This window comes from Protopterus annectens, chromosome 4.part1 (genome assembly GCF_019279795.1).
Source record: "Protopterus annectens isolate FY-2018-M chromosome 4.part1, PAN1.0, whole genome shotgun sequence".
Taxonomy (NCBI): domain Eukaryota; kingdom Metazoa; phylum Chordata; order Ceratodontiformes; family Protopteridae; genus Protopterus; species Protopterus annectens.
Window position 1 is genome coordinate 142,072,067 of NC_056734.1, and position 10,217 is coordinate 142,082,283.

At 38.3% G+C, this 10,217-nt stretch overlaps 1 protein-coding gene and 1 long non-coding RNA gene across 2 annotated transcripts in view; both read right to left on the reverse strand.

Moving 5' to 3' along the window:
• The window catches only part of LOC122800783, an 88,682-nt gene extending 79,036 nt beyond the window's left edge, over positions 1–9,646 (reverse strand). The window contains exon 1 of the long non-coding RNA XR_006364641.1: positions 9,419–9,646. This is a non-coding gene — a long non-coding RNA (uncharacterized LOC122800783). The remainder of the gene's footprint in view (positions 1–9,418) is intronic.
• On the reverse strand, positions 8,276–9,437 carry LOC122800782 (lysophosphatidic acid receptor 6-like). The gene has a single exon (XM_044070043.1). The coding sequence runs from the start codon at positions 9,264–9,266 to the stop codon at positions 8,325–8,327; it is 942 nt and encodes a 313-aa protein (XP_043925978.1). The 5' UTR covers positions 9,267–9,437; the 3' UTR covers positions 8,276–8,324.
• Positions 9,647–10,217: the final 571 nt, after the last annotated feature.

Below are 10,217 nucleotides of genomic sequence, written 5' to 3' on the forward strand. Positions count from 1 at the left end.
ACCCTTTTGCATGTACCTCACCAGACACCTGCAGCAGTTGGAGAGACCTCAAAGGGTTCTCATTAAGAAAATACAAGGATTCCAAACCATGACCTATGTGGACAGGCTGAAAGCCCTGTCACTTTACTCTGTATCTTACAGGCTACTGAGAGGTTATGTGCCTGGCCTATAGAGTAATCTCCAGCTTTGCCCTAATGGAAATGCTGTAAGCACTAGATAGCCTATCTACCAAGAGGAGTAGTTTCTGCCCCAGAAATTGTAGCTTATTGGTCGTTTGGGCAGTTTTTTCCATTTCTTTCAACTTTCTGGTTTAAAAGCCCACATCTGTGCTTGTTTCCCACCTTTCCTGTAACTAGTCTAGTCCAGATACAGATTTGCTGTATCCAGGACTGTTTGTAACCTTTCCTATAACTAGTCTAGTCCAGATACAGATTTGCTGTATCCAGGACTGTTTGTAAGCTTTTCAGCCCCCTAAGCCTTTCTGTGTCAGAGGGAAGCCTTCTAGCTTGTCAGTGGGAGTGGTAAGCACTAGGTAGCCTATCTACCACAAGAGGAGTGGTTTCTGGGCCAAAAATTGTAATTTATTGGCCGTTTGGGCAGTTTTTTCCATCTCTTTCAACTTTCTGGTCTAAAAGCCCGCGTTTGTGCTTTTCCTACCTTTCCTGTAACTATTCTAGTCCAGTACATCAAAAAGTTCAGTCGGAGGTAGAAACCGCAACCACACAAGATTTATTGGAAGTAGATATAAATGCCAGCTGTAACTCAGTTAAACACGTTTTCATCGGAGAAATCTCTCTGACTTCTTAATACAGGTATAACTCAAAGGACCATTTAAATACCAAATACATAAAGTGTTAAATAAGTGAATTGATAAGCTATTATCTATTAAAGCAACAAGATGCAAAATGTGCATAGATTGTATATCAAACCAGCCAATGTAACTTCCGTACCAACATAAAACAATACAATACAAGATATAAAATATAAAGATTGATGGATAATATTTAAAAGACAATAATGTATAACATGATTATTTAATATTTAAAAACAATAAATAATTAATAAACCCCAAGCTAGCAACCTAGTTTAAAAGTGTGTCAAACAGAATAGGCCATAAACTCACATGTTGTATACACATTAGTATAAAAATATCTAGTATGCCACGAAAGTGTATTTTGTGTTTAAAAACATGTTAGTTACCATACTAATACAAAAAATATATCCAGCGTGTACATAGTACATGTTTGGAATGAACATTAATGGAAAATTTTTTTATTATTTAAACACTGGAAAAACGTGAGAAAAAAGAGCAACATAAAAAGCCTGTATATTTATTAATATGTGTGTTTCACAACTTAGCTGCTCTTAGCTTAAGGAGAGGAACAATAGATATATTTTCATTTAATCCTGCTGTCCTGTTGGCTTCTAGTATTATTTGTCAATAAGTATCTTGGTACTCCAGTTTAGTTTCCCAAGGGCCACCCCTGGCTTCCCTAGGAAGGGTTTCCAAAACGAAAAACAAAAACTTGGCTCGATTACAAACTAAAGTGTGTTTGAATAGAGCATTTTTAGAGTTTTGTTTTTGGATTTCATACATGTGATCATATATTCTACGTCTTAGATGTCTCTCAGTTTTTCCGATTTAGAACCCTTCACATATCTGGCACGTGGCAATATATACTAGCCCTTGTGTGTTACAATTGGAGGAAGAAGACGCTGTAATCCATCTATTCCTAGCCAAAATGAATATTTTCTCAGTTTGTGAAATACTGTTCATTGTGAACAGGCCCCACACTTGAATGTACCCTTGCTTTGGTTGGAAAATCCATTTACCAACTCTCCATGTTTGAGTATTGTTTTAATGTTGCTACCCTTCCGAAAAACAGTTTTCACTGGCTTCCCTATAAGCTTGGGGAGATCAGTAAAATCACTAAAAATTTCCCATTCCTTCTCTACTATATTTCTGATAGATGAAGGGTTCTACGTCAGAAAAACTGAGAGACATCTAAGACGCAGAATATATGAGAACTTTTCTTGGAATTCATTACTTCCAATGCCCTGGACCAGCTTGTTCTTACCCCGACTAGAGGTAGCAACATCCTTGACCTGGTCATTACTAACATGGGCGACTGTTGCTCAACACCAATAGTCAACTCCTCCCTGGTTAGATCCGACCACCAACTAATCATCTTAGAAATCCACCCCCCCCCCCCGCAAAGGTAACCTCCATGAAAAACTTCTCCAAAGCTAACTTTGGGCTCCTAAAAACAGAGGTAGCTATTTTCACAGTACCCATGCAAATGAAGAATAGTTGCATGACCGCAGAATCATACACCAATGCACTGTACGAACATGTACACAAATGCCATACCCAATAGAACCAAGACACTCTCCTCCAAAAAAAGGAAGCCAATCTGGTGGTCCCCTGCCATAAACAAACTCTACAACAGAAGGAGGAAACTGATGCAGAATAAGGTGAAGTCCCAACTCTGGAAAAACTCCTTTATCAGCCTCAACAAAAAGTTGAGATCCCTCATCAAATCCTCTAAAGCTAGCTATGAAATCAGAATTGCAGCAGATAGTAAAGACAACCACAAGGCCTTCTATAGTTATGTAAAGAATCTCCACTGCAATACTCAGATTTGCTCTGAGCTACTGCACAATGGTACCTGCTATACCGAGCTGAAAGATATCGCCAATATACTGGCCGACAGATTCAGCGCCAACTTTACCCCTTTCCCCCCACCAAAGGACCAATCACAATACCAGTAGATTGCCAGGCACCCAGTATTACTGCTGCACAGGTTAAAACAGCACTGTCCAAGGCCAAGAATACAGCTTCTATGGGACTTGACAATATCCCTGGCTGTTGAACTACAGAGTGAACTGACACTTCACCTGTGTGCCCTGTTTGATCAAAGCCTCACCTCAGGCTTTGTCCCTACTGAATGGCGCACTGTTACAGTCATCCATCTCCACAAGGGAGGAGCAACTACAGATCCTGGGAACTATTGCCCCATTAGGCTGACAAGTCTGATATGCAAAGCTATGGAATGCATCATCAAGGACCTAATGAACAAGGATATAGGGAGTCTCGAAACTCTGGATCCCACACAGTTTGGTTTTGTGATGGGTAGATCATGCCTGCTCAACTTGGTCGACTTCTTTGAGTCAGTCACCATAGCTGTGGATGAAGGCAAGTGGTTCATACAGCCTACCTTGATCTGGCCAAGGCCTTTGATACCATTCCCCACTCAGGAATCATAGTAAAACTCACTAAGCTAGGCATCAACCCTTATATCACTAGGTGGGTTGCAAACTGGCTCACAGATAGAACCCACAGTGTGAAAGTGGCTGACTCCAAGTCAGACTGCTGATCAGTCACGAGTGGAGTCCCACAGGAATTGGTCCTGGGTCCTTTCCTGTTTGGTATCTACTTCTCAGAAGTCCAGGCCAACACGAAGGGACTGGCTGACAAAGTTCGCAGACGATTGCAAGTTGGGAGCCATTGTTAACTCCCCAAATGATGTTGATATCCTACAGAAAGGCCCTACTGAGACCAACGACTGGTGTCAGAACCATGGCCTTAAGCTCAATGCCAAAATATGTGTCATCGTCCGCTTTGGGAAAAACCTTGTTCCCATGAATTACCACATCAATGGTAGTCCACTGAACACATAAGGTGTTATAAGAGATCTGGGAACACAGGTTGACAGCAACCTCTCCTTTGACGACCACATTGCCACTGTGGTCAGAAAGTCCTATGTGGCACATCTCATTACTAAGGGTTTTGCATCCAGGAAGAAAGAGGTCATTGTCTCCCTCTACTCTTCCCTTGTTAGGCTGGTCATCGAGTACAATGCCCCATTTGGCATGTACCTCACTAGACACCTGCAACAACTGGACAGGCTGCAAAAGTACGTCACAAAGAGAATCCTAGGCCTTAAACACTTGTCCTATAGGGACAGACTCAAAAAACTCCAACTATTCTCTGTCTCATATCGACTACTTAGAGGTGATCTCTGCTTGACTTACAAAGCTGTGTCTGACCCAGCTCTGTTAGAAATGCTACATCTAAAGAAATCCCAAACCCTTCACACCACATGCTCCAGAGACCTCAACCTCATTACCACAATCAACAGAACGCGCTGGAGGGACAGATCCATAACCCAGAGACTGCCCATGCTATGGAATAGACTTCCCATACATGTCAAACAGAGCACCTCACTGGCCTTCTTCAAGAGAAATCTTGATGAGTAGATGGGAAATAGAAAATTCACCCCAGGGGTCACTCCAGTGGCTCTACTCAACAGAGCACTGGGAACTAAGGTCAGGTGGCACAATACCAGGGTAATCCTATGGGCTAAGCTTGTAAAGGCTCCAGGGCCATTAGCCTAGTACACACTTATGAACTTATGAACTTCTGCAAGTCAAACGGCTCATGAGTCACTCACTGTATGGATATCAGCCTAGCTTGTGACATTAACAGATCTTGCCGGAGAGACAGATATGTCTCCCAGAGACTGCTGCTTCTCTGGAATAGACTTCCTATTCATGTAAAACAGCGGTCCTTATTGACCATATTCACACACAACTGAGATAATTAAATGGGATACCAAAACTTGCCCCTGGGGTGGCACCCATGTCCCTTATGATCACAGACCCGCTCTGTTCATAAATTCATTCTGCAAAATACCCAGAAAAAAAGAACAAATGAGGATACTTGGGAGTAACATGGCTAGGCTTGTAAAGGCTCTAGGGCCGCTAGTCTAGTAACCTCCTATGAACCTATAAGATGGGCTGCCATTGAGCCTCAAGATATCACTGTCCTGCTTATAACAACATCAAGCAAATACACTTGGGATGGGGGACAGTGGACTGTATGTTTGAAAAGCATGATAGTTATACTACAACTCTGACATTCACACTTATTCTTAATTCAGCACAGAGAAATACCATGCAAAGTAACATCAGGGTGCAACAGAGATATCACAGGCTGATAATATGATAGTCTAGTGTTGGTATTAGCTGTTGTAATTATCCTTTAATGTCTCTGTATTATATTATTTAATTGTTATCTGTATGTTTGAACTGATCCTGTATAGACCATTGTCAGCCGAACTCTGGGCCACAAGGACAAGAGTATATGTGCTGTGTATGCACATGGACATTTAAAGTGTACAGTTCAGACCACATGTTTTGAGAATATTTGAGGGAACTGGAGTACCTGGATAAAACCTACAGAGATATAAGGAGAACATGCAAGTGCTAAATGAGACTGGAGTTCAGAATCAAACCAATGATCCAGAAGCATGTGTAGTCTGTTTGACTAGTTGCATTTATTTATTCATTCTTTAACTCTGTAAAACTCGTGAGACATAAACACATATTTTCTTGGATGATCTGTCAGCTTTATTTGGTGCAATGGCTCTCTTTGTCATGAAATATGCAAAACGAAAGCAAAATAAGTTGATCCACTTATGTTGTATTGATAAGCTCAGAAAAAGGGCAAAACATGGCATTTCTTCAGCTAATGGGTTTGGCTTTATTGGCCTGACTGTCCCTGTAAACACTTAAAAAAAGCAAAAATTCATGGGCTTTAGAAGCCATATAGCTGAAACAGTGGTACACCGTTAAGGAGTCATTAACATGTATACTCCATGGGTATCCACAACAGGAGGTTTAAGGTATTACACGGTGAAGATGCCTGCTTGGCTTGGTCTTTTTTAGAGCTTTTACTTAAGTTTGTTTGACCTTTTTACCCCTTGGATTAGACACATCTATATGTAAATGATACATACACAAAGAGACTCTAATGCATTTGATCCTTTTTAAGTATCGTCTTTGTGCACAACTTTGTCAAGTTCTGTTGATTTACAGCAAAATATTAGATTAGTTATCTGAAATGTGAGCTTATTTTTCTTACTTTGATACTCCCTATTTTGCAGTTTTAGTGGGGAAAATTGTGTACTAGCAATATTTTGATTCTACTCTAAAAGGGCAGCCAAATTAGGAAATTATCTGTTTGCACCCGCATGTGAGTTCTTAGAATTTCATTAACACTTGTCCTGTGAAGATCTGCATAAACAAGAAACAACCACAAATGCAATCATGACTCTGTCATTGGCTACGTTTGGAAATACAGGAAAAATCCAATTCTCACGTGCTGAATTCTGAGCTAATAGCTGGGCTGCCTCCACTGTTGTATATAACAGCTGTATTGCTGGTGTCAAAAAGCATTGTTACTTCAAAAGCTTAATGCAGATAAAATGATTAACATGAGTCTCACAAGGGATAATTGGCTAGGCTTAAAATGGCTCGCAAGGGCAGTTAGCCTAATACTAATCTAGGAACCTATGTAGGAACCTATCTATGTCCTGATGATAATTCCATTTCCTGGTCACCTCCTTACAGTCTGATTGTTTACTGTAGTCTAATAAGGCTATGAGCTCCTAAACAAAATTCTTCTAGGTTTGATTCCTACAACCTCCACTTGTCTACTATGCGACTTTGAGAAAATTAGTTGACAAGAAAGAGATCCTAGGTATCCTGTGAAAGTGGGACTTAACCCATTTAAAAATGTATAAAAAAGAAAAAAAAAGTGTCAGGTGGCAATGACACTCAAGATATGTCATATAAATACTGAAATGTATTTGTACTTGTTATGTATTTCTATATACCTAGATTATCTATCTATCTATCTATCTATCTATCTATCTATATATCTATATCTATATATAGATATATCTATATCTATATATAGATATATATATACACACACACACACACACACACACACACACACACACACACACACACACACACACACACACGCACACACACAAACACACACACAGACACTGGTACTACATTCTGGGTAGTGTTAAAATACAAATGTCACCAGTTTCTCTACATTCTCAGGAATGATGTTATTTTTGTTCTTATTATGTTCAGTCTTATTTATAAATGTGCATGTAGTTAATGTTCAGAGTTTGATCTTAGATAGCAAATAGGTCGTATTACGTTACTGCAAATGTATCATTTTACCTCTTCAGGTGCTAATGTTACAAAGACATACATCTGGAGTGTTTCTTCCCGGGCCTCCGCTGAAAATTGGCTTCATTCCAAGTCAGACTTTCCCGGTTAACAAATATTAAATAAATAAATACATAAATAAATAAATAAATAAAAATAATGGGTATTTTAAGTCACTGCATATGATATGCAAATATTTATTGCAATATTTATTGCACACAACACTTTTATTACAAGGATTCCTTCACCTCTAGCAAAAAAAAAAAAAAAAAAACATAAACAAGCCACACTCTCGACATATATTCACCATTAAGTTAGCTAGGTGACATAAACCATTTAACAAGACTACTAACATTTTTAGTATCACAAATCATGCTTATCTACGCTATCATCTCTTCAGATATCATGTAATTAACAAGCTAATCAAAATTTACATAGACAAGTGAGAAATGTAGTACTTTTTACTGACTTCAGTACGTACAAAATATGGAAATAGGCTGTATGTCTCAAAATATTCTTTTAAAGGGAAATATGCATGGAATATGGAGTTCATTGATGCAACTCTATTTTCTGCCTACTGCATCTCTGAAAATCAGGATTAGCGTTTGTGGGCAGTGTAGCAGTGCTGCTACAGAACTGGTGCCATTTTACAGATAAGATAAGAGCTATATGATTAGTTTTTGTTATGGAATTCAAATGCTAATAACCTCATATGCATCACTGAAGTCATAATAAGCCAAAGGGCATGTGCCTCACCGGTCTTTACAAACCTAACTGTACTCCATGCAGCAGTGTAACAACCACTCATTCTTTGCTGAAACATTTGCGGTAGCCTATTGACTTCTTAAATGCAGAAATGGAATGCAGTTTGAATCCAGACAGAAATGAATATTCAGTATTTGATCCTTGCACAATAACATCTACGGCCTGTCTCTGAAGGTCAAACTCAGACAAGATTAAATACTCACCTGCAATGTTTCTGATAAATTTACTAGAAAATAATGCACTGTACCTTTTTCACCCTTAGAAATACAGTTATTCCTGATTTTTTTCCTGTCACTGCTGTGAAATTTAACACACACTGCACTTTTTAATATCTGGAAAGATTGTTGCTTGTACTGCAGCAAGCATTATCCTACAAATCAAAGCACTATTCTGGTTTAAATGCCAGGTAGGAGTCTTGGAGCCATGAGTCATGATTATTCTCAACACTGTAAACAAATTACCTTAATAAACAGTCTTATTTTAAATATTTTATTAGCCTAAGCCATACTGTTTGGCTGGTTTTCTTAGTTCTGAACAATCTCTTTCTTGTCTGACACATCTTTTTGCATCTTTGATTTTACCCCAGAGGAACTGATAGCAAAAAAATAGATAACTGGGTCGATGCAACTGTTAGTGCTGACTAAACATAAAGTTATTATATGAGCATGTGACAAGAAATCTTGAGAAGAATGAAGTATCTCTGCCTTTTCCATGGCATAAGGAATTATGATGCTGTGAAAGGGACCAAAACAAATGACAAAGACAATAATATTAACTGCAAACAGTTTGATGAGTTTAAATTTGTCCACCACATCTGAATCCATTTTGCAGTTTTTCAGTGTCCGTATGGCTGCAACTGTGCAGAACAGTGTGACAATAAATGGGACATAAAACCCAACAAATGATGTCCCTAACAAGACATTCACTGCACTCTTCCAAGTATCTTGTAGGTGGCACTCAAAGCAGTGAGTTTCATTCCTCTTATCCATTGTTGTTTTATGAGCTAACCCTAAAGGAAAGCTGACAGTGAGCATAAATACCCAAACCATGGCACAAGTAATTCTGGCAGCTTTCTGGCTTCGCAAATGTCGTGATCTTATTGGATAAACAATAGCCAAATACCGATCCAAACTAATCAGAGTAATCATAAAAGAGCTGGAGAAGACATTGATTGAAAAGAGAGTTGCTGGAATCATGCACATAACATCTCCAAACGGCCATTTGCGAAAAGCAAAGTAATATATTCTTAGAGGTAAGGATATGGTAAGGAGAAGGTCTGAGAAAGCTAGATTTACCATGTAAATGACTGTGGAGGTCCAAATTTCAAATTTCTTGTGGAAAATCCACAAAGCTGCACAATTTAGTGTTAATCCAAGAAAAAATACTGTGGTAAAGACTGTTGTGTAGAGGATATAACGGTATTGTTTGCCTGTCTGCAAAATACATACAGAAATGTTTGCCATCATCTTTCTTCGGCAGTTATTAAGAGAATTTTCTATGTCTGAAGTTTTTCTCTTGAAGTAAAATATGTCGTAGCTGAAAATACATAATAATTCCCACAGACGTTTTCTACTCTCAAGTTATAAAAACATCAGAAAGAACAAAAAAGGTGTCTCACCTTTTAGATAATGTTTGTTCTAATTCCACAGTTTCCACATATGGTATAACTAGAAGTAATTGCCAGCAAGTTCAGTGATGTTTTTAATTTTTTATGCTGCTCACAACTCTTTAGATCACTTCAAGTACTTCACAAATGCTATAATTTTACTGAAGAAAGGCATTTTGCTCATCAACTGGCTCTATGTGCAAACACGACAAAAGAGTTGCACATAGCCTTCAGCTTCAGTCTGACAGCAGCATTACTGTGGTTTTGCAAAACAGGAAAAAAGATAACTTTTAACGCTATTGGTAAGGAAATTGAATACTAGGAAATGGTAGGCCTGAAAATGTCTGTGCCAATGAAGTTATGAGACACTCATTATGTTTTAAGTTAACCTCCCAGCAGTGAATGAAATTTTAAGCAATCAGATTTTCTTGATTTTGCAAGTAGTATTTTGTTTTAATCCCTAAAAACTGATGTTCATTTATTATCAGCAAAATCATTTAAGACCATTTAATCTGCTTACATTCAATATGTATTATGGACAATCTGATTTATGTTTTTGGTATTAATGATAATGGGGTTTTTGCTTTTTATTCATATATGGTTTAACAAGATAGATAGTTTATGTATAGTGAATACACTTCCTCTTTCTCTTACATTGCAAAGTGGCAGCAATAATCCTCCGTGGGGTAGCCTATTACTGGAAAGAAGTGCATTGCCCTCACATACAAGTCAATAAGTTGAACTGGACAAAAGACACAAGGTAAAATTATAACTAACTTAAAATATACTGAATACTGGAGTGAAACAAAAT